Source organism: Fringilla coelebs, assembly GCF_963513975.1.
Source record: "Fringilla coelebs genome assembly, chromosome: 3".
Taxonomy (NCBI): domain Eukaryota; kingdom Metazoa; phylum Chordata; class Aves; order Passeriformes; family Fringillidae; genus Fringilla; species Fringilla coelebs.
The window spans coordinates 81,050,802-81,075,388 of NC_140030.1; the positions used below are offsets into that span (position 1 = coordinate 81,050,802).

The 24,587-nt window shown below is 39.2% G+C and overlaps 1 protein-coding gene across 4 annotated transcripts in view; it reads right to left on the reverse strand.

Moving 5' to 3' along the window:
• Nucleotides 1–22,718, reverse strand: part of SPAST (spastin) — a 38,566-nt gene extending 15,848 nt beyond the window's left edge. The window contains exons 1-8 of one of the 4 annotated variants that reach the window (XM_084203215.1): nt 22,243–22,718; nt 18,249–18,332; nt 16,925–17,008; nt 11,374–11,469; nt 5,376–5,560; nt 4,253–4,386; nt 3,865–3,958; nt 481–555 (exon numbers count right to left, since the gene is read on the reverse strand). In XM_084203215.1, the coding sequence (XP_084059341.1) occupies nt 481–555; nt 3,865–3,958; nt 4,253–4,386; nt 5,376–5,560; nt 11,374–11,469; nt 16,925–17,008; nt 18,249–18,332; nt 22,243–22,648 (1,158 nt within the window). In that variant the 5' untranslated portion in view covers nt 22,649–22,718. Of the gene's footprint in view, nt 1–480; nt 556–3,864; nt 3,959–4,252; nt 4,387–5,375; nt 5,561–11,373; nt 11,470–16,924; nt 17,009–18,248; nt 18,336–22,242 lie in introns of all 4 variants that reach the window. The other 3 variants (XM_084203214.1, XM_084203217.1, XM_084203216.1) reach the window with 3 other exon arrangements.
• Between the last annotated feature and the right edge of the window lie 1,869 nt (nt 22,719–24,587).

The following is a 24,587-nucleotide window of genomic DNA, read 5'->3' on the forward strand; positions in this document are numbered from 1 at the left end:
GATCTAGCACATCAGGCTGAGGAAAAAAGCTCTGGCTAGGCAGTTCCACAGCTCTTACACTCTTTGCACAGCAGTGTGCAAGTAAGACAATCTCTTTTTTTGCTACTGTGCACCCCCCCCATTTCCAAAATGTACTTCTAGTATGTTTCAGTGGAAAGCAGATAATTTCTGATTAATCTGAATAATCACTGCTGTACAAAACAATGAACCCACTTCCTTTTGCTCTCTCTAAAAATGAAACCTGGACTTGCTGGTTTAAAATATTACTTGTCACAATGAAAATAATTAGAGAGAACAGTTTAGCAATTCCCTCCGTAAAATCCAGGGTTAAGAACAATTTTGCCCTTTTATGTATGAAACGACACCATAATACATATTCTGTAAGAATGTACAGTTGATTAGTCCAAGCCCCAAACTGAAAGCCACCCCTTGTGGTTACATTTTAAGCCCACCAACTCATGCATGAAGCGATTTTCTCACCAACATTGTCTTCCCATTTCCTGGTGGGCCAAAGAGCAATAAACCACGTGCAGGAGCTCTCAGACCTGTAAATAACTGAAAAGGACATCATCATAAGTTACCATCAAAGACTCAAAGACAAAAAAATAAAATGTTGCTTTACCTCAAAGACAAAAAATAAAATGTTGCTTTACCTCTGCAAGAGAATGGCTTAAGACTGAGGACACTGGCTAGTACTGATAGTAACAGTGGCAGTGAGTGCCACAACAGTGCAGGCTTTGACAGGACTACACTCTGTTACTAACTTGACCTAACGCACACCACTATTGTTTCCCAGGCAGCAGCTAAATTATGTTGTAATTGTTCTGTGCCTGGAAGCACTGTGCAAGCAGTTTAAAACACTTTCCACAAGACAGACTAGCCTATCAAGTTTAAAGCATCAATTCCAGTTAAAAAGGGACTAATGAAGGTGTACAATAGGAGAGTTAAAGTAGCATTCTTACTAATTCCATATGGAAGAACTCCTTCATCTTTCCTTATTAAATGAAACTTGAGAAGACAAGCTTACAACAAAATTACTTAAAATATTACTTAACAACCACCTACTCTCTCTATGCTACTGACAGTCATCTCCTCTCTCTCACTTTGCACTAGATTAATCTTTCCTACTCTGTAAAATTGCTCCCACCACACCTAGTGCAAGCAAGTCTACAAATTCTCACAGAATACATAACTTTTAGTTATTCCTCTTGTCTGTTTTCTCTAGCACTTTGTCTTTACCACCTCCTTCAAAAGTTCTAGAGTTTCTCTTTTGGTCTTATACTCATCCCTCCCTTCCAGCTTCAATAATTCCAAGAAACAAGCAAAAGCAATAGGAGGGTATCTCATATACATCCCATGTGTAAACAGCACTGTCTGCAGGCATTTCTTTCTACAATATCCATAACAACAAATAGCTCCATTTCCAGTGTTGTATTTCTGTCATGACTGACCAACACGTGTTTTCTCTTATTATTTCATCATCCACATTTGTTTCTGCTTGACTCTGATTCCTAAAAGTAGTTACCCAGCTATTCACTAAGTGAACACTCCAGTGTTTCTGCTTTCCACCAGGTGCATTTTTTGTCTGACTTCTTTTGCTTGAAATAATTCTTGGGGAGTTCCAACATTTTCACACAGCCCAGATCAAATCTGTAACTCTTTCTCACCTTGATCATCACCTACAGTTCAGCTGCACTGACATTTATTACTGAGATACATAAACCTTTTCAAGTTAACAGGGTAATTATACTGAACATGGTCTGAAATAACTGCTAGCATTTCATTAGCATCTCACCACTGAAATGGTTTCAGCCAATGTTTCCTGCTTATGTACCCCAACTTTTGTTCTCCTATAAAAATACCACTGGCTTGTTAAATACCAATTTGAGTTCAAAACTCATTAGGATCAAAACTGAACTAGTGTTAATTTACTAAGTATCCCCGAAAAGCTGCCACATCTACTGTGCTCTTTTTACAAGGAATAAAACCAACTCTCCCTACTTCTAAGGCAAGTTTAAAAATTCATGGGATTCTCTGTCCTTATTACATCTCAGCCTACACCAAGGTCAGGCCCACTGCTAACCACAGTAACATGAGACAACTTTATTGAAGATACCATGTTACTGGAAAAGCTACTCCAAGCCTCCCATCTCCAAGTCCTTCCCACCCAGCTCACAGTGTTGGTGTCACTGAACACACTTGACATACTATTGCACTGTAGTAACAGAGATGCTATAATGACATCTTCCTTCTGCATAACATAATCTGAGCACACACATTTGTTGCCCAAGTTTTTTTCTCCTTACAGCTTGTATTTCTGTGATGCTTTGACAGGTTTAAGGTTTCTTCCCTATGCTGCTTCAAAACCAGCAGCTGCATTAAGGGGAAAACCACAGGGCAACTCCAGTCAGCTGTCCACGTAACAAATGAGACCCACAAGCAAACAAAAAGTACAAACAGCAATTTTTCGTCAATAATCATAGAATAATGAAGTGGGGCTGGGTTGGAAGGGACTTTGAAGATCATCAACTTCCAGCTTCCTTGTCATGGGCAGGGACATTTTCCACTAGACCACATTGCTCAAAGTCCCTACCAATTTGGACAACTCCAGGATGAGGCATCCCCAACTTCTCTGGGCAACCTGTTCTAGCATCTCATCATCCTCACAGTGAATAATTTCTTCATAAAATCCAAATCTAAACCTACTCTCAGTTTGAAGCCATTTTCCCTTGTTCTGTCACTACCTGCCCTTGTAAACAGTTCCTCACCACTTTTCTTTTAGGTCTCCTTCAGATACTCTCATAATGTAATAAGGTCAGCCTGGAGCCCTCTCTTCTCCAAGCTTAACAACCCTAATTGTCAGCCTTTCCTTACAGAAGAGGTGCTCCTGCCCTGTGATCATCTAGCTGTTCTTCCTCTGGACTTGCTCCAACAGGTCCATGCCCTTTCTGTGCTGGGGAGCCCAGAAATGGACACAGTAGGAAATCATTGCATGCAATTTCCTCAAAAGTACTGCAACTTTTACTAAGTTCTGCTTTAGAAAATGACCAATTTATTTTTTCCTTAAAAGTAGCTCAGAATATTCCAGTAATACACAGACTAGGCCTGAATTTAGGCAGTCACAGTAGCTCAGGTACTATCAATGATAAATAAAAGCCTAAATGATCAACTTCCATGCAGCCAAGTAAAGACGAAATCTGCCCTCAAATGTTACATATCTCGGTCTATTTGGCTGTTCACTACACTTCTTTGCATCCTTTCCATCTGTGAATAAAATATTCAGTGTTTGACCAACACCCTCACAGAGAGGATGATCACAATAACAGCAATGTTTTTCCAAACAGAGAGTGTCACAACCTAATTTACCTATACAAACCTCTCCCATTTCATCCTTCCAGTTGGGGGCTTTGTCTTTTACATGGCCATATAGGGTTGGAGACACAGCTATAGCTATCTGGAACAGTCAGCCTGACAAATGGTGAGAATTTTTGTTTGTTTGGTTTTGCTGTTTGTTTGTTTTATGGGGTTGTGGGGCTGTTGTGGTTTGTTTCTGTGGTTTTGGTTTTTTTTAGGGGTTTGTGGTTTGCCGATTTGATTTGGGCTTGGGGTTTTTGGGGGTTTGTTTTTTTTTTCTTGCTCCAGTCACTTTCTGCAACATTGATTAACCAGAAGACAAGGAATTTCATGGTAGCATTTCAACACATAAATCCTATATTCTCCTTTTCCAGGATGGCTAGGACCACACAGCTACTCGTAGCAATCATAATCAGTAAAAACAGCGTTCAAGAGTCATCATTTCATGTGTGAAGCACAGCACATTTCTTTCATCCTGTCACAGACTGACAACAATACCCAGTTGCTTACCTCAGGTCTAAGAGAAGGAAGGATAACAATTTCTTGCAAAGCTTGTTTAGCCAGTTCCTGCCCTGCGATATCATCAAATTTGACAGCTGGCCCACTAACAAAGAAATGGAATACTAATTAGTCTAACAATGAGATACTCTTTTTCAGCTGCAGCTGACTAATTTAATGCATTTGACTATTTATACAGAACCCTTTTGAGAAAATCTACAACTTCTATTTTAAGTATTTTAAAACATTCTTTTGCCAAAGTAACAATAAAAATCCCATCCAAAAATCCTAAAAAAACCCAACAAAGTAGAAGTACTAATTTCATTCCAAGTGGACCAAGATTGTACTGAATGCAAAACTGACTTACTGGATTGAAAAGCCTATTTCTCTTCATACTTACCTATCAACAACTTCATTTAGGATAAGATTAGCAAGATTGCTGTCCACATTTCTAAATATCTTTGTGTCTTTCTTTTTTCGAGGAGCAGTGGTAGGAGTAGAAGGCTTATTTGCTCTGCTATTTTTAGGAGCAGCCTGGAGAGGGGGGAAGAAAAAAAACAAACCAAAACCCCCAGATTAATACTTTGAAAGTGTTGTGTTAAACAAAATAAGATCTACATTTCATTTGCTCCAGTAAAACAGCATGTTCACAATTATCCAATATTCTACTGCTGTATTTTGCTACAAATCATAATATCATATTAGTCAGCTACGAGTAGGATATCTTAGGCTCCAGTGGTGAAGTGTCTTTGGTTTGAGTTTTTTTTTGCTTGATAATTCATTTATTTAACTACAGTATTTTCCCCCAGCATACTCTGGAAATAAGCATCACAAACCATTTCAGGTTCTCAATACCTATAAGCAAGAATTCCTACTACTGTTGTACTTTGTAACAGGCCACTTAAAAATCTTCATATTATAGCAGCAATAATGCTTTAAGAGAACATTTATGTTCAGTCCATTCTGGTCTTTATTCCACTTTACTGGGTAATAAGAATGGAAGGGAAAAAGATAGGTCAAAAGAAACGCTCTAATTTTTTTTATTCTTACTATAGGACTTCTGTGTTTTAGTCCCAGCCTAAACATAAGTTGCTTTTCAATGTGGTTGCAAAACAACCCATGCATGCATGCATGCTTTGGAAAAGAAGAACATGTAGGGGAAAAAATCTTGTAGTTCTGGAATAAGAGGTTTTTCCCTCTATCTTTTACATACTAGAAGTAACATTCATTTTTCTTCTAGGGAACTTTCATTCAGCTTCCCATGCAATTTTAAAAACAAGCAGTATTTATTACCATGATTATACTTTAAATCCCTTTTCCTATGCACCCACCTGATGACCTCAAATTTCTAAAACCCACTCTGCAACATACCTCAAGAGGCCTTGCTAAAAATTTGGAGTTTCGGTTTTTTCAAAAACTTTCTTCTGCTACAATACTGCAATTAAGGCATTAAATCCAAAGCTTCTTCTGGAATTTACACTTGATTTTTCAAGTGTATACTTCCACATTCATCCTCACTATACCTTGTGAGCTGAAGGTGTAGGATTAGGTGCTGGTCTAGACACCGATGATGATACCCCACTGTAGCTGGGCGTTCTGTGGTGACCTGAAAGGCCTGTGGATCCGGTTTTTGCAACAGTCTTTGAACGAGGAAGGGAATTACTCGTGTGTGTTAGGGGGTCCTTCTTTTTTGGAACTGCTCCACTTTCTATAAAGAAAACCAGTGTCGTAAGAACATTTGCAGCAGTTGTACTTTACCATCAACTGCAAGTAGAAGATAGAATTGTTGAAACATATAATACTGCATTATAGAAGAACAACGCACATTTCTAAAGAGATTTAGTGTTTTTAAGGGAATAAAATTCTAATTTTTAGCTCTCAAAATGGACCCTAGTTAGCCATCTTAGAAAAGCCAGAGATAACTTATCAAGGGAAGAACAGCATCTACTCCTTATGATGCAGTCTTCTGCTGTCTTCTTTCCCAAGAACTCTTAAAAATAATCATCACAATAACCCCCAAATTTCAAGCCTTTAGATTCTGAGTATTGATTCTTTAAGTGATGTTAGCAGGCTAGTTAATTGGATGCCAGTTAACATTACCTAGTACCTTCCACACAGAAGCTTCACCAAGGCATTTTAATCTGGAAAAACTACGGTAGGAGTTATACTTGCAAGTGACTGTCAGGTGTTTTTTCTTTCAATTTGCTTTCACTTTAAGAATCTCAAGGTGTGAATTCTGAATGGACCACTCTGAAGCAGCTTACTTTCCTATATTAAAAATTAAGTCTTAAACTACATTTAAACATCACCAGACATTCCACTCACACTACTTATTCACCTCCATGATGAAGCAGAAAATTCTCAAATTAGGTGACACATAAACTTGAAATATTGGTCCAGAGTACACAAAATAGCACTTGATGTCTATGTTCTCCATATGGGATACACAATAAAATAAAAGTTCCTTGGCACAGAAATGACAAGTGTAAAACATCAAATCAGAGATTAAGAGGTAAAAAGGTTATACAGCAAGCAGGCAGGTTGGTCAGGCTGGTTAACGATTAGAGCATAGCTTTAGATTAGGGTATCTTTTGTGGTGGGAGTACACTACTGGAAACTGTCTAGTGCAGTACTGTTGTCTGCAATGGAAACTATAAATACTGTCTTATTTTATATCCTTTTAAAAGGATTAAGAGTCCTTTGATTAGGTAAGAGAAATAGGGCATCAGAGGTAAGGAAGCTCAAAAAAGATTTCAGCTACAAGTGTCTTCACTAGGATTGTAGAAATTTGCAACTCAATTTAACCTGCTAGTTTTAAAGAACAGGCCAAAGAGCACTGATTTTTAAGGAAATTAATGACTCTCTGAAGAATTTTTAACTTACAACATTGCAGTTCAATGAAAAATACTTTAAGTAAAAACCCCCGTAATTTTAAATGTTGTGTTTAAAACACTCAAAGCATACTTCAGTCAAACAGTGTCATGGAAGGATCAACTAATTACTACTATGTTCTCAGCCTCTTTAAACATACTACCAGGACCTTATCTCTACACAGCCTGCAGGTAACCTTAACAACTCAGTGAAAAAGCTTCTAAAGCCCTTCTTCAGTCACAAATCTACCCCTTTTTAGAGTTACAGGAACTCTGCAGGGGTCACAATAAACAATGCAGATCTATCAATATGCAGGAAACAAGGCAACTTGAAGAATATAATTAAGTATATTTACCTGTAATACGTTTCTTCTTAAAAACAAATGAACAAACAAAAAACAAGAAAAACCACCAAAACTGGCTACTGACTAAACTCCACACAGCTCCAGAGCTGGATACATTTACTTAGTCATTCCTGCACAGGAATTAATTTCCAAGTCAAAAACTCTTTAAAATTAGGTATACTTTGTGACTTTCAAGTTCAAAAAGCAGTATATGAATCTGCTAACACACCTAGCTACTCAGCACTTTGACTGGTCCAATTTAATCAAAAGGTGGCACTCAGTTTGGTTGGGGTTTTTTTAGCCCACCTCAACCTCATTTGCACAGCTAGCTTGAAGTCAACATGGGAAAGCTTCAAAAACCAAAATTAGTTTTTCTCCATGTCCTTCACCCTAACATGCTGCTCAATTACTCCACTCTCCCAGAACCACTCCCATACACTGAGAACAATACACAGATACTGCAATTTTGAGGGTCAGGTAAGGAGTATTTCAAGAAGCTGGAAACAGAAGGGAGGAAAGAAGGGAAGAGACAAGGTTTAATACTTTAAATTATTATTTATTCTAACTGCACCTCCAGGACTCAAGACCCCTAAGTTTACATGTTTTGTTGTCAGTCCTCATGGGTAGCACATAAAGAAGCAGTGATGAACAACTCCTGAACATAGCTGTCTGCTGAATGTCTATTCCAGAGGGAAGCTTCATTTGATATAAAAATTTTCATTGAAGTAACAAATAAAAATGTTATCAAATTGTTCAGAATTACAGTTTATCAAAAGCTTATCTATTTCTAAAGCATGAGGTGTTTAAGTGACATCACACAGCTCCTACTGGTCCACTATGTCAGACATATATTTTGTCATAACAAATGCAAAACCCCCCAAACACATTCCTTACCCATTTTTATTTGTTATCTACTGAAAGTCTGGAAATACACAGCAAGTGATTTTAATGCCTTCATAATATTTCCAGCAGCCTTTTGCCAAATGTTTCACTGTTCTGTATAAAACAATAAGGAAGTACCCAAAATATGTTCTAATCATAAAGAGACCATGGAATTTTTTCAAGAGTATTTGAAACACGGAACAGCTCAACTGTCTATTTCATACATACTTATAGAATAGTAATAGATGCTTAATCAGTTTGATTTTACTCTCTAATTCTGGACATAATAATTTACTTCATAGCTCCAGGCTAACACCACTGGATTACACACACATAATAGCTGTCTGGACCTGAAAGCATCCCTGCAATTTTAATCTGCCATCCAAATACACAACACAAATTACAAACAAGCAAGTAGCAAAATTTTGTCTGAAGTTTTCTGTTGGTTAAATTGTGATAAGATGTAGACACAGGTGCCCAATTTCAGACTCCCTTATGGAGAGAAATGTTAAAAGTTAAATTATAGATACTTATTATATTAAACTGGTTTTAAAGGTAAAGTACAAATATGTTTGAACAAATCTAAGAGAAGCTTGATTATATTCAATACCTGGAAATGAAAAAACAATCTTAAAATTATTCAACTGTAGCTCATTTATTTAATATGACAACATCCTTTATATTTCCAAAAAAGCAAACCCATTATTTTTTTTTTCTGCACTTAACCAAATTAAAGCACATGTCAATAAACAAGCTTCTACTAGTCTCTAATTTCTTAAGCATCCAAAAGAAAGTTTAAATTCAAATTAACAGCAGGAATTCCAGTACCAGAGACCAATTTCCAGCCTTCAGTTGTGACATCTTAAAAACCATCAGGGAATATTTCTCAGAAATTCCCTACATATGCCTATTGAGAAGTAAGATAAAGGGACTAAATCAAGTTATTGTACATGGGCTGTGGATAGCAAGTTGGAAGAAAAATCCACCAGTCTAAAATTATCTGTAACTTTACACGTCATTTCATTTTTAAAAAAACAACAAAACTTTAAATTGATGCCTTAAACTTGCAGCAATTTTAAGACTGATCATAATTCAGGATCAGCACTCACAACAGCCCCCAAAATTGCAGTTCTTCAAAAATTCAACTCAGATTTTTCAAATAGGTAGATGCAAGTAATAAAAGCTATTTATCAGAAAGCTCCAACAACTAAGAAGGACATGCTGCATGTTTTCAGTGGTAGCACAGCTACACAAGCCAGGAGTTACAGTTGCTCTCCTTTCTGAACTGACAGATCCACACCAGTCAAAGATCTGCTTTTTTCAAATTATGCTGTTAAAAACAATCTTATTGCTACTTGTTCTTCCACTCAGGGAACTCCTTTGAAAATTTCAGTATTAAAAATAGAACTTCTGCACCATGACAAACATATGCCTACTATTAAAGACATGCCAGCAACTCCTTCCATGTGAAAAATGAGATAAAATACTAGCTAGGTGCACAGTATTCATGCTGAGGTAACAGAAATGTAATGCTCTGTCTAGCTATCCATCATACTGGGATTTTCACATAAAAAGGTATACACTGGAATTACTGTAACACTCTAAGTATTGTATGACTAGTAAATGAGTTCATAAAACTCAAACTCTGAGTTTGATTATGCAAGACTGGCATAATCTCCTTCCCTAGTGTGTTTTAAAAAAAGAGAAAACTACAATCCACAATGCAAAGGAAAACAACCACATTTGAGGGGGGGAAATATTGGCAAATTGTTTTACATCTAATTTAAGACTGCTATGAGAAGAAGAATGATGAATATTAAATTTATAATATTTCCTAGTAAAGGTTTGGGTCAAGGCTACTTGTTATTACTCTTTAGACAAGTTACTGCATAGCCCTGTGCAACTAGGGCAGGTGATACTACTGCTATGAGGTCTTGAAAAACCTCAGTACAAAACTGGAAGATAAACTTCCAAGAAAAATCTCTACCTATTCACGTAAGCTGGGAAACTACAAATGCTGAAGACAGGGATGGGTCATCATTTGTGTTAGAATCAAGTAAATTGGGCAGGAAGGCTGACATAAATAGTGTCTTGAGAGAAGGAAGAATCACAACTCACTAACACTTCGGAAATAGAAAAAATGTGCAACACAGCTGTGAGAATAGAACCTTACACAAAATTATGAAGCAAAAACATCTGTAAAGACTTTGGCCTTTAAAGGCAAATAAAATAAAGCAATACAATTCTAGACCAAATGAAGAGCAAAAAGATACTTTATGTTAAAACTAAGAATGACCATGTTTCATACTTCATAAAATCCTGAGCTTTTAAAAAGCCCAACCTGATCAGGCAACAGGGCAGGTAACACTTCCCACAGATAGAAAACTAAGCTTATGCCAGGGCCCTGTGGCTCAATACCTCTGAAGTACCTCTATCTTCTCAGGTAGAGACAATAGCCCTCTTATCTGAAGTAGCCTGCAAATTGATTTCGTAGTTTTTTAAGAAACTCTGTCATCTACTTTGTGTTTTTAAATTATTAGAGCTGTCTATATGAAAGTACTGCTTTACATGTATAAAGAAAGAACAACAGCAAGATGATTAGCAGATTGAAGCATAACCACCTGTACATTGCTTTTAAGGAAAAAAAGTATTACTAGTATGTTCTTACAAAAAATACTCCCTCGCCCCACACCCCAAAAAGACAGTAAAAGCAAGCACAAGAGCATAGGCACCAACCATTTAAGAAATCCAGATGCCTACCAACAGCCTGACTTTCATGGTACTATATCAGGGATCCAACAGCTGCAAACATTCCGTACTTGGGGTAAGCCTTGGACTTGCACAACTTTACACCTCGTTTATGGACAAAAAAAGTTCATTTCTGCTATATTAGTAAGTTTGGTCCAGTCTTCTGGGAAAGGATGAAAACAATGTTCTTTCACAAAATGCAAGAGCTGCTGTCATTCTCCCCTCATTTCAATTGTATATCACTTTCTTCATATAAAAACCCCCAGAATTTTGAAGTTGCTTAATGCATATTCACAATATCATAAAGGAAAAGCTAATTAATGCAGGCACAACATATAACCTATATATCCAACACTGACGCTTACTAAAACAGATTTAATGTAATTCCTTGAAGAATATTACATGAAAAATATTTTCTAAAATGTTTCCTTAGTAAATAGATTTGAATTCTAGTACAGTCATTTTAAGAGAAAACTGAATACTACAAAACAAAACAGTGTTGTCAAAGCCATGGAAAGGACGGAATGTATTTTACACAAAGCCTTTGAAAACAGAAATATAAATAATTTTATTTTAAAGCTGGTGGGGCCAGAATATAGCATTGCATTATTTTGCCTTGTAACACACCAGGAACTGAGAGACATCCCCTCAATAGGTGCTGGTAAAACCAAACCCACCTGACTGGAGATGTCCATTGCGGCATGCCAGGTTAGTACTGTCATTATAGACCTCCATTTGCGGCTTGGAAATTTGCAAAACTGCCTGCAGCTTCTCTACATAGTAGAACAGAGGGGGAGGGAGGAAAAAGGACAAAATAAACAAACAAAAACCAAAAATGAACCAAGAAAATTTATGTATGTTGAACACAGAAATGTCAAGTTTGGCTTTGTTATAGTTAAAGATAAAAGGAATATTTCTATCTATTCTACACATTCAGCAAATGTGTAAGAAAACTCTTTTAGTATGAGCATGACTGAAAACAGCTTTAAAACTCACCCTCTATGGCTGAGTTAATTACAATAATCTTTCCAGTCTAGTGATTACAGTTATTCTAAACACAATGTTGAGAATTAACTCAATTTAATTTAATAAATATTCATGTTGATAACACATTTCTGAATGTCCTTCTCAAGGTGTTATTTTTGACCAGGTGCTAGGAGTCCTCACTACATAATAAATTGTTCCACTTAAGTAGTAACAGCTAGTCAACATTTTACAGAAAACTTCAAACTTCAAGCAGAACACCATATACACATTACAACGATGTCATTTGACACCTCTATTTAGATATTTAATTGCCTTGAAATTAACTCAATAAAATTGTCATGCAAATTGTGTTCTTTAGGAAGATTAACAGAAACACCTGAATACAGTATTTATAAAGCTAAAGACTAAGGAGAAAGAAATTAACTGTGAGAAATAATGAGAAACAGCCAAACCATAAGTTAAAGAGGCGTAAGGCTGCAAACACAAAAGAAAAGTTAACTTGTTCCCTGCAGCCCAACTACCACTACTGCTTTTCTCACTGCAGTTAAAAACCTCTAAGCCATACTTTTGGGGCATTTACTTTACTACCTCTTCCATCTTTATTTCACACACACCCCTCTTGTTTTAAAAACCAACCATGCTCTGCAAGGATGTAAGGCATACACTGTCAAGCTCTCTCATTCCCTCCTGCCCTTTTTTTTTTCCTTCTGCTCCCCCCACAAGAGTTAACACTACCAAGAAACTGCAAGAAAAGAGATGCCAAGTAGAAAAGCAAAAGCAATGTTCTCTGGTACTATGAAAGCATATATTGCAAAAGCAGACAAATTCTATTGAAAACGTACACAATTAAGATCATAAAAACCTGGCTGGAGGAAGAAGTGCCATTCAGAGCCTGCAGATGGTACAACCAACAAGCATGAGCACTTCCTTCCTTAGGCTCCTTTACCTGTTACAGATCTTTCTCTAATCTTTCTGCTGCATTCCTTTCTTCTTTTTCCTGCTCCTCATCACTCACTGCTTAGCTTTCCTGAATAGTCTCCTTACACCTCATAGTTAAAGTGATGGCTTAATAACATTTAGGTTGAACAAGATGTAGTTTGGAATGAAAACTTGGTAGTTACAGGCATTTATGAAAAGCTAAAGCTCAAGATTAGTATGTGTACACAAAGCTGACTTCATTTTAAATTGAAAGCTTTGAAGAGTCAAAGTAAAACAAAAAACATGTCAGTCACACAACTACAGCCTACAAAGAACAGCTCTGCAACTTCCAAGAAGTTACCCTCATAAGCTTTCTTCTCCAGACAGGTAAGGAAATCCTTTTAGCAGGACTGACTGCAGACAGTGCACTACTTTAGTGGACACAGCAGTACCAAAGGAGGCAGCAGAGTGGTCTACTCCCTGCCCAGTGCATGCAACCCAAATGGAAAGAACATACAGGAAGTTTAGGAAACTTTGAAGATATTAGAAAATCAGCTGAGTTTTGGAGAACATTTCTGAGCTTCATAAAAAAAACTTCCTAGTGAGTGACCGCAATAACATCAATTGGCTGGTGCAGGAGTTCAGGAAATGCTACTTGCTTCAATGCTACAATTTGACACTAGGGCTCCACTACAGTTCTCAATGACAGCTAGTTCCACATATTCAGGAACTCCAGAACTCCAGCCAAAGAAAAAATGTAATCCAACTGTTGTCCAGCGTCAATTCAGAGTCCTCTCATCACATTACCTATTAACATTTCATTTCAGTATTGCACACAAAATTTCAAAAGGCAAATATATCACCTTTCTTTAGGGACAGTATAGCTGTAGGCTCCTCTGGAATATCAAAAATAAATTAGGCTTTTAAATATTTTTCCAGGAAATTATAGGATACCATCATCTTCCATTGAAATACTTTCTCTCTATTTTTCCAGACACTGACTGAAAGTTCACAGATTCTCATTCATTATTTCACCTTCATGATACAATGCTGACACAAACCTACTAAACAAACAGCACTGCAGCCACTTCCTTATTTAGGCAATACTAGAGCTTGAGTTCAAGGAAACTAATTTCTACTAAAAAAAATGCTACCCCTGTAACATAAGCCTGAAGCAAAAAGCACCATCTCCTCCAAGAAATTGAAATATTCCTAAAGGTATCCATTGAAGATTGTACCTACACAGGTAGAATAGAGGAATATTAATACCCTGCAAAGAGGATACTGATGACAGATATTTGAATTACGTGTCACATACACTCTTCAACCAAAATACTGAAGCTACACTAAATACACAGGAAGGCATTTGACACAAATCTGTGCCCCTACAGGAAGTCTCTCTGAAATGAGAGAACACAGACAAGTAAAACACATAAATAGGATCAGAATTGAATAGTGTTGCACTGGCCATTATAGCCATCTATCTTTAGGAAAAACAAGCTGCCAATTTCTGTGTATCAACTGCAGAAAACAAATACCCTCCTGTCATTCTAAATACATCAAATTTAATGACTCTAACATGGGTGATCAGTCATCCAGGAGAGACCAGGTGTGAAGACCATCAAAGCAAGATTTAACCATACAACTAACACACCCTAAACCATGCCAAAAATCAGAGGCCACTACCAAATCAAATGGGAGAACTTTCAAGTCCCCTGGCAGCCAGCACAACCCAATATTGTCAATGGACTCTCAAAGCCATTAAGTCCCCTTGAGGTGACTTGAAGTGACCAGCAGTCACTTCAGTTTCCAGACTGTGTCACAGGACAGCTTTAAACAGAGTAAGATACATAATTTAGACTCAGGATGAAAACAGGGCTCAAAGTAGAAAACCCATCATCCACAGTGGGTAGCTCCATCCTCTTCCAACATTGAAAGATGTGTGATGACACAGTAGTAACACATGGGTGTGAGCAGACATCACACTCTCACCAGTCGTGTCCAACTACCCCATCAGGGGGGTCACGCAACTTAAAGTTACATGTGATGTACCAACACCTCAAAAACCCAAAAAACAAACCCAAAAAAACCAACAATACTGAGCACTTTCAAGGGACAGTTGTAATCAGCATGATTTAATTTTCGCTGTCTATGTACTACCAATGTAACCTGCTTGACTAGATGGCATTTGAGTTAGGCAGTCTGCAATCACATCTCCCTCTAGCAATCAGGATGAAATATTTGGCATTATTGTCTGGTTTGCTTTATCCTTTCAGCTAATGTAATAAAGGACTTGCCTATTTTAATATAAGAAAGGAAGAAACTCCACAAAGCAGACAACACTTATGAGTTCAATGCATAGAAAAAAATCACTTCATTAAACTGTAATAGCTTCAAAAAACTCATGCTTAATTCAACTACAAAAGGATCTTTACACCTCTGAAAAACTTCCAAGTACCTGTCACTATAAGTAACAGGCTAAAAGTGTGTTTAGAATAGCACACTGAATTCAACTCTAGATTACCTTAAATTTCTACAAAATCCATGTAAAATGACTGACAAAAATAATAAAAAAATACGCTGTCAATACTTCAAAGTTGGTTAGATGGCATTCAATATTTCTCAAATAGAACCCTAATGATCAAACTTGTAGGGATTTAAAACAAATGAAATATCCCTCCAAACAACATCTTTTGCCTTCCTAAAGGGCACGTGACTTCATCACTCCTTTTTTTTTCCAAATTTAGCTTTTAGGGACATTGTATGAAGCACATCCTCAGTAAAAATTAACAAGAACCTAGGCAAACCAAAGTGTTCAACTGATAATTTAAAAATAAAAATAAAACACTATTAACTCAACTAACGTAATAAACACTATTCTATCTGTTTACCTTTAAATCTGCACTCTGAATGAAGCAAGCAAATAGCATGTGATCACACATTCTGGTAGTAGAGATGAACATAGTTCAACTTCAGGGTTTTTTGTGAGTTTTACCCTTTGTTTCTTTTCAATCAGATCACAGCAAATAAGCAACTTATCAACATTGCAAGCACTACTAAAGTAATACAAGCAAGGATGAAGCACTACCCACAAAACACAAATACTGTTGCTTCAAGCCATACCTTACCAATGATTGTTACATGTAATCCCTTTCACTCTATTGTTCCCTAGTTCATATTACCTCTAGAAGTCAGCCTTAAACCCTAGTGAGTGGAAAATATCTTTTCTCCATATACTAAAACTGTATAAAGAAACACCCATACTAAAGCACAGAAGATAGATGCCTTTTTCACCTCCTGCCCCTTTCAATTTTTTTTTCAAAAAATATCAAAGACATTATGAACTCAAGGGAAACAAAAGGGGCTCACTTCCTTGGGATTGTCACAACTTCCCTGTCAACCACCAGTTAGGACCACAGAACCACGAAGTGTAAGAGGAGAAAAGAGCCCAAGTTTTCCCATCTGTGCTATATGCTGCTAGAAGAATGAGTTAGTAGAACGGCACACAGGACAGTGTATGATTAAAGCTGAGATATGCAAGTTAAAATCAAGTACATTTGTTAGAGTACCCTTAAAGAGCAATTTAAAAAATATCCCTTATTTTACTTTTACTGACTGAACTGAGAACACTTTCAAAGTTTTAAATTTAGAAGATGCACTACAGAGAGCAATGGGTCTGTTGTTTGATGGGAGGATTTTTACTCTGTTAAGAACTTATATACAACATTTAATTTTAATAAAGCTAAAGCTATGCAACACTATGCTTCTGAAAAATATGACCATAACTTCTAATTTTAAAATAGAACACTACTAGAAAAAAATCAAGAAAATGAGAATTTCACAACCTTATGGTCTACATGATGTTAAAGAATTATTATTATCATCATCATTATTATTTACCAATAATAAGGAAAATTGTTAATATAAGTGACAGCAAAATCAACAGAATATGAAGTAGTTACTCTTACAAGAAGCACACTTGGCACTCATGATCTGCAATATATAATAAATTTCACTACAGTACAAACAGAAAAATCCTGAACAAATTCCATCAGGAGTTAATCAAGACTTCCTCATTTTATGAGTCAAGTGTGCTATGATATAAAGACTTCTCAGTTACTTTTATACCTGAAAGTGGGTCATGAAATTCCATTTTCAAAATCCATCAACAGCACTTACTCCCAACTGAAAATTAAACTAAAGAGACCCTACAAAGATAATGACTCCTTCACTTTAAAAATCAAAGTAATATTTTAGAAGAATACATTAAATGAAGTTGTGAATAATTACAAACTTTCCAAAGTCATGAATTGTAACTGGTACCTAAAAGCTGCAACCGATCCTTGGCCATTGCCAAATTTGTCATCATTTTAGATTGGAGACGTCGAGCCCGTTCACACTGATCACCTTACAAAGAAAAATCCATGTTAAAACACAATCTGGTAAATTAAGTGCTAAAATACTGATACCCAGACTGCCCTCCTCCTCCCACCCCTTATCTATTCCCTCCTCTATGGAACTTCATTACAAAACTAATGAAGAAAACTCTAAAGCTTCCTATTTAATCAAGAATTTAATGTTAGTTGACACTCTCTGCTTTACAACAGTGCTTATGGAGTGATAGGAACGCAAACACTGCTTTGCATATAGTCAAACATTTCATGCTGACCTAATATGTCCCTTGTCTCTGCATTTCTCTGAACAGAAATCAAATAAAAAAAGATTTTAAAAAAGCTTGAAAAGTGACTGAGAGGCAAGTACAACTTGAAATAATTTACTTTGACAAAATTAATATATTTTAATTCAGTTGACTGTGTCCCTTTACATTTCAAAACACACAGAATTAACACCACCACTTTCTAAGAAATATTGTCTGTTCAAGTCAAGCTTTTTTTTTAAACTGTGCAATTTATAGAGGTTATATCAAATGCCACTGGTATTGCCTCCTAAGTAAGATCACATATACTTCTAAGCAGAGATGAGGGGGAAAAATTTAAGTCTACAAAAACACTCACAGGTTTAGGTTTGGGGCAGGTGATTTGGGTTATTATTATTACAATGTTATTTTGAGGACAGAAATTTTCAGCAAGACCTTTACTACGCCTGTATTTCTATGGTACATACCTGCTTCTAAACTAAAGGTAAAAATGTTTCCACATAGAGAGATGGCTTTCTTCCTTTGTTGGAAATGTTCAGTTATTTTGGCCTAAGTTATTCAGAAACACAATGTCAGGCCATTCTGAAGTGGGGGTTTCTTTTATTATACTGAAGGGAATATAAAATTCTGCATAAGTGAGAACATGAACTGTCAACTTCATCAAATCAAATCAAAACTCAGTATTTTGGCACTCCCATTATATAATAAATCACATGTTTTACTTAACAGTGTTCATGAACTCCTTATGATTTTGCAGAGTCTGAAAATATTTGGAGCAAGATTTGCACGTGATATAGACCAGAATATTAAGGTGGAATAGAGAAAAGGACCAGTGTTCACCTACAGCTAAAACAGGAATAAGAAAGATCCTTATGAAATAATTCATACAGCAGGCTGCTCCTAGCCCCTACCATATTTAGTAATATTGATTTCTCACTTTAAAGAAGCCATAAACCAAAATCAGTTCCACAAAACTCAAAACTGGCTTACCTTGACCAATTACTAAGACAGCTATTCCTTTTTCCAGTTCTTCAATTCCTTTCTTATACCATTCAACAGCTTGTTCCTTTTGTCCTGCTTAAAAAGGAAGTGAGCCCATTATTTTCTTGAATGAATTAAAGCTTAGGAACGGTTCTATAGAATGCTGCATAAAACAAGTAAGAGAGAGGAAGAGATATTCGAGCAAAATCCTGTGATTTAAAGGAAGTCTTAAAGGGACACTGTCAACTTTATATCAATTTAAATATCAAATAAGCTTTTCTATTAAAAGCAGGTACTACACCAGCCTCAAATCACTTTTGCTTGCCTTAGAAATAAATCCCCCCCTTCCCCTGCCCCCAAGAAAAAAAAAGATATAAAAGCTCACCTACACATATTTACTCCCAACAGAAACGGTGAAATTAACAGTTTTTACTTCTGGAACATCAACTAGAGATGTGCCTCTTAATCTTCCAGTGACGGCCAATAAAAACAATAATAATACCCAAAATAACACTAGAAGCACAGAAACTCAAGAAGAAAAGCAACAAGTCTAAGACACTACATGAGAGAGATTAGAGACACTTCTCTGGTTACCTTTTGTGCACTGCAGCTCATTTGTCATGAGGGCATTTTGTTGTTTATGCTATTATGAAATTGCTGTACTACAGGTGCGTGTCAACTTTCACATGAAGCAGAACACAAGCAGAGTGAAAGCTCACCTCTGTACCAACCACGTCCTGAGTGGAAATTACAGCACACACAGCCACGAACATGCCTGTGCCTGACCTAAGCCATGTGACACCATGACTGTAAGTCAACCACTGAAGACCTATTAATATCTACTTCATATTGCTCCCTTTCCATAAATACTCTGCATTAAAAATTAATATGCCAGCATATTAAAAAACACTTTTGCAACATAATTATATCGCACTAAGCATGCATTTCCACTGAGGAATATAACAGATTAGGTATTAGAACATAAAACCTGATCAGCATTAACAAGCTACTAGTGGTAGAAAAAACTAAAAATGCCTACAATGAAACTTCAGATATGATTACCCTAGTTTCAGATGACAATGTTTCACAAAACTATTCCTAAGTGCCAGTTACCAATGGCTGTGTGCTTCTACACTCAAATCTTTTGAATCTTTTGATCACTTCAGTCCCAAACCTATTTTCTAGCAAATTTCAGTGTTAGTAAAAATATTTCAATACATTTCTAGAATCCTCTTCAGGGTTTTCTCTTGCTCGTCTTCAGATTAAAAAAAATCTCTTATTAATAAAATTTGGCAAGTTCCCCTGTGCAGATAATTTCATGCTTTGCTCTTCTTTCCCCCACAAACCACAGAGTGCCTGCCTATAGTCATGAACACCACACACCTTGGGAATTATATCATTACTGCCCTTTCTTCACCAGCCTCATATATCCTGACTGTTAAGGACAAAGCTAGATAAATTAAATCACCTAAGGTGAGTGACTTCAATCCTCTCTCTAGACTTTTTCTTTAAGCTTCTTCTCTCCACCACCCACAGAAACAGTTTTGACTGCAGTGTAAATCACAAATCTAATACTGATTATAGCTAAATAAAAATCTAATTTGAGATGATTCCAGCCACCTCTGCTAACAAAGCCTGAATGGCTTTGTTATTCTTAGGGGCAGCTGCAAACATGCCAAGGTCATCATTAAAATTTCACTTCCAGCTTTTAACTGGAGAAAGTTTCCAAAGCACAATACAACACCAAGCTGTTTGCAAAGGTTGTGCTCAACTCCACACAGAATGGTTGACTAGTGATTATGACATTAAAAAAATAAAATAAATGTCACAGTCCTTGGAAGTTGCTGACTTGCTATATTGGTTCTGGCAGAATGGAGCTCATTTTTCTCAAACAGCCCCAATGGCACTGTGTTTTGGATTTGTGACTAAAACAGTTGATAACACAGAAATGTTTTGGGTATTGCTGAACAGCTAAACCTCAAGGTTTTTTTTTTTCCCATCTAGATCCCCAGTGAGTAGGCTGAGGGTAACCAGGAAGTTGGGAGAGGACACTAGCAGGATGACTGACCCAAAATGACCAATGGAATATTCTGCATCATACAATATAATGCTCATCAATAAAAACCTGAGTAGATGAATACCTGAATGGGGGTTGTCTTCCAAGGCAATCATTGCTTCTTGGAAAGATTTCTCACCTTTTTTTTTTTTTTTTTTACCTCCTCCCTTTTGCTCCTCCTATGCTCTCCCCTGTCCTACTGAGAAGAGTAAACAAGCAGCTGTGTGGATGCTTAACGGATTGCAGAGGTCAACACACTACATGTGCCTTCTTAGGAAAAGATGTTAAACTTAATTGTGAAAATACCAAAACAAGAATAACTGCCCCACTAATTCAGAAACGTAAAAAATTACCAGAAGTGCTATCAAAATTACTGAAGTATGCACAGCTCCCACAACAACAAAAATGCCACATAACAGGCTACTAGACAATTCAGAAATCCCAACCATTTCACATACTATGTCTAAAATACAGTTTTCTCTCTGAAGATATAAAAAGCTTGTTTACAGATCAAAAAATTTTCAAAGTATTCTGGTAAAATCAGATAAGCAAATAACAAATCTATGTATTAAAGGGAGCTCTTTTTCAGTGGAATGTATATTGCACTTGCAGGGCTGTAACAGTTGTGTAACTGCTCACATTAGCAGGAAAGATCATCTTACTAAATGTATGGCCTGTGCAGCTAATTCATGTATGATCACCCTAAAGATACCTACAGAGCAAGTCCATTATTAAAATTCATATTTAAGGGCTTACCCTCCAAACCACCAACAGTCAGAGGTCACAGCAGTGGAACAGGTGCCTGATAAGGTAAGACTGCCACTCACAGAGCCATCATCAACACCACCGAAGCTTTCAGCTACGTCCCCTTCTTTCATGCTTTGTTCCTATGACCCTCAGTGCTCTCTTGCTGTACATCTGTGCTGAACTAACCTTGCTGCACATGGTGCAGGCTTTTTTTTCCTCTCCCAGAGCATACCACTGCCACTCCCAAACTGTCAACGCAAAAGAGGACACATCCCATGCTTTTATGGTGCTGTCAGCATGCAGCTTCTGTTGAAGGCCTACTCCTATATGTTTAATCTCCTCCTCTAGGATAGCAGTTTCATTAAAACGCAACTGAAAGTTTAGAATAAAGCATTCTGACTTTTCCAGAGAAATTTAAACACCAGCACAGCATGCCCCCAAAGCCCACCTTTTGCATGCTGACAGAATCATGCTGCTGCATTTAGCATGATTAAATTTAATTCAGTATCAAGTATTTTGTAAAAAATCCTCACTCCTCTCTTTTACTTCATTGAACCCTAAACACTCTCCTTAAGGTCTTCTCATCACACAGTGGTAGTTTTTTAGGTTTTTTAAGAGTATGCATGTCAAACAGTTTAAGAAAAACATGATTTAAGAAACTGCCAAAATACTTAAAGTATTTATTTCCTTAAAAGTCACACCACTCCAGATGGGCATTCTGAGGGCCAAGTAACCTGCAGCTTCGCTTGAGCACTCACATCATTTGTCAGGCAGTGCATAGTAGGATGCATCCTTATTATTGTCCTTGCTGCTTTTGTTGTCCAGCTGGCTTGGTGAAGGCTGGTTACAGTCACACACCCGACCGCAATTTTTACCCACCTCACCCACACCCCCACGGCAAAAATTAAGTTTCTGGGGAGAAATACAAGCACTTGTGTTGCGAGGGGAACGAGCCCGGGCCGCAGCTTTGTGATCCGACCCGCACCTGCGGGCTGCGGCAGGGACGGACCGGCCGGGCACCAAAGCACCGCCACCGCATGCGGGCACAGCCCGGCTCACCCCCGCACACAGCCCGGCTCACCCCCGCATTTCTCCCGGGGCGGGTTTTGTTTGCTCTCGGCTGAAAGCGGTTCCACGGCACAGGGCCTTGCCGGCCTGTCCCCGCACCCCCGGGACGGCCGCGGGCGCTCCCTCCCTTACCTGTCTCGTCCTCGTCGATGCGCAGAGCCATGGAGATGCACTCGAAGGCCCGCTTGTGGCACGCCCGCACCGTCTCGGGCGCCCCGCCGGGCTCGGGCGCCTCGCCGGCCCCGGCCCTGCTGCCCTTGGCGGCCATGAGGGCGCCGCGGGAGAGGCGCTCGCAGAGCCAGGCGAAGAGCAGCCCGAGCTGGAAGGCGACGAAGCGGAGCAGGGCGAAGGCGGCGAAGAGCGGGTACGAGAAGTAGTACAGGTTCCGCTTGTGCGGGGACGCCGCCGCCGCCGCCCCCGCCGGCGGCACGGGGGGCGCCGGCCCGGGCGGCGAGGAGGGAGAGGCGCCGGCGGTCGGAGGCGCGGAACTGGAGCCGGCTGAGCCCTTCTTCTTCCCTCGGCCGCCCGGAGAATTCATTCACCGCCGTCGCCATAACCCGCTGCCAGGGACTGACAACAACCGGCCATGGCGATGGCGGCGGCGGCGACGCCCCTTTCGGCCGGCCCAGGGGGAGGGACGGAGGGCGGGATGCGGGCGGCCCCGGCCGAGGCGGGGAGAGGTGGCACCGGCCCTGCCCCGCTGGGAGGCGAGGGTAGGGCACCTACAGCGCCCGGCCTGCCCGCTCCCACAGCCCGACGGGAGGGCTCTCGGGGGCGCTGAGCGCTGGGCCTGGAAAGCGCAGAATCACAGAATCTATGTGGTCGGAAAAGACCTGTGAGATCATCGGGTCTAGCCTTTGACCGATGTAAAACTGGGCCGTAGCACTAACTACCACGTCCGGACGGGTTTTGAACATGATCAGGGACGGTGACTGTACCACCTCCTCAGGCAGCCCATTCCCTTGTTAAACAACCATTTCTGTGAAGAAATTCCTCCTAGTGTCCAACCTGGACCACCGCTGGCACAGCCTGGGGAAGCGTCCCCTTGTCCTTTCGCTGGTTGCCCGGGAGAAGAGGCCGCCCGCCAGCTGGCTGCAGCCTCCGTTCGGGGACTCGCAGGGAGCGCAACCCGACGGCAACAGCACCAGCCCACTCCAGCCCTGGCCGAGGCCGCTCCGTGCCGGCCCAGGGACGCACCGAGCGGACGGGCGATGAATAATTTAACAGGATTAGTTATTCTGACCGGGATTGTGAGCCGCCCCGCAGGCACAATGCAGCGCAGGTTCCTGGCGCCGCTCCCGCCTGGAGTCACTGCTGGTGGCACACAGGCAGAGCCCGGGGAATTCACTCGCACGGAGAGGCGTGGAGCAGCCAGTCCCCGACGGTGTCCCTGCTCCCGCCGCCCCCGGGAGTGTGCTGCGGTGCTTTGTCTGCTCCGCAGCTCTGTAATGGGAATGACAGGCTGTCTCCTCACATGCAGGGAGCTAATGGAATTCACTATACATTATACATCGCTCCGGAAGAAAAAAAAAATCTTAACTCTACTCCACTCTCCTTACCAAAAGTGAACATGCAGTTGTCCAGGCCTTTATCAATTATTTACCCAGCCATAATATTTATTTGTGTTTCACCAAAGAGATAGATCCTCCAGCTCCCAACTCCTTTGGTTATTTCAAACCCTAAAAATGCTTTGGTACCTTTGGTCTAGCAACCTAGGGAAGTATCCATACACCAGCACTTCTGTGCCTGCCGCTATATTCACCACTTCAGCGAACGCCTCCCTCTCTGCTTCAACCTTCCCACCTTTGTGGGTGCGTTGTCCGTTGTGTGATCTTCTTCGCCGTTGTTTTGCTTTGCCACACACTCTCTGTTCTACAAATAAAATACTGAGTGATACTAGATTGACAGATCATCTCTCTGCTGCACCCCTGAACTGCACACTGTCGCCCTGATTTGTAAATAACTTATTGTTTTGCATTCTTTTATGGAGGAGGAGAAATTTGATAGAGTGTTGGTTTGTCCAGTGTCATTGGTGAGGTGGCACTTTCACCCTCCAATCCACTGCCACTTTTGGAAAACTATAAATGTTGGACTCAGAAAATAAACTTCCCTTATTTCACCTTGAGAACAACAGTGTGACCGTGTCATGTAGTTTCGTGTCCTATAGTGACAGCACACAGGAGCTGAGACGGTCCCAAAACTGCAGACAGGTAATTCAGTGCACAAGCGAGTTTCCCCAGTTTATAGCAAGAAAGGGCAGTCGGTGGGGCATGTTAATTAAAAGGATATGCCAAACTAAAATCACTACTGTCTGCAGTATTTTATTAATTCTTCCAAAATTACTATAAAACTACTTGGTTTTTTTTTTTCTTGTTTGTTTATGCCTCGTGAAGTTACTTCCAGTTGCCCCTGCTAATGTGTATTTATTTTCTTAAATGACAGAGTGGAGTGGTTTTCTTTTAATGACAGAACAGTAC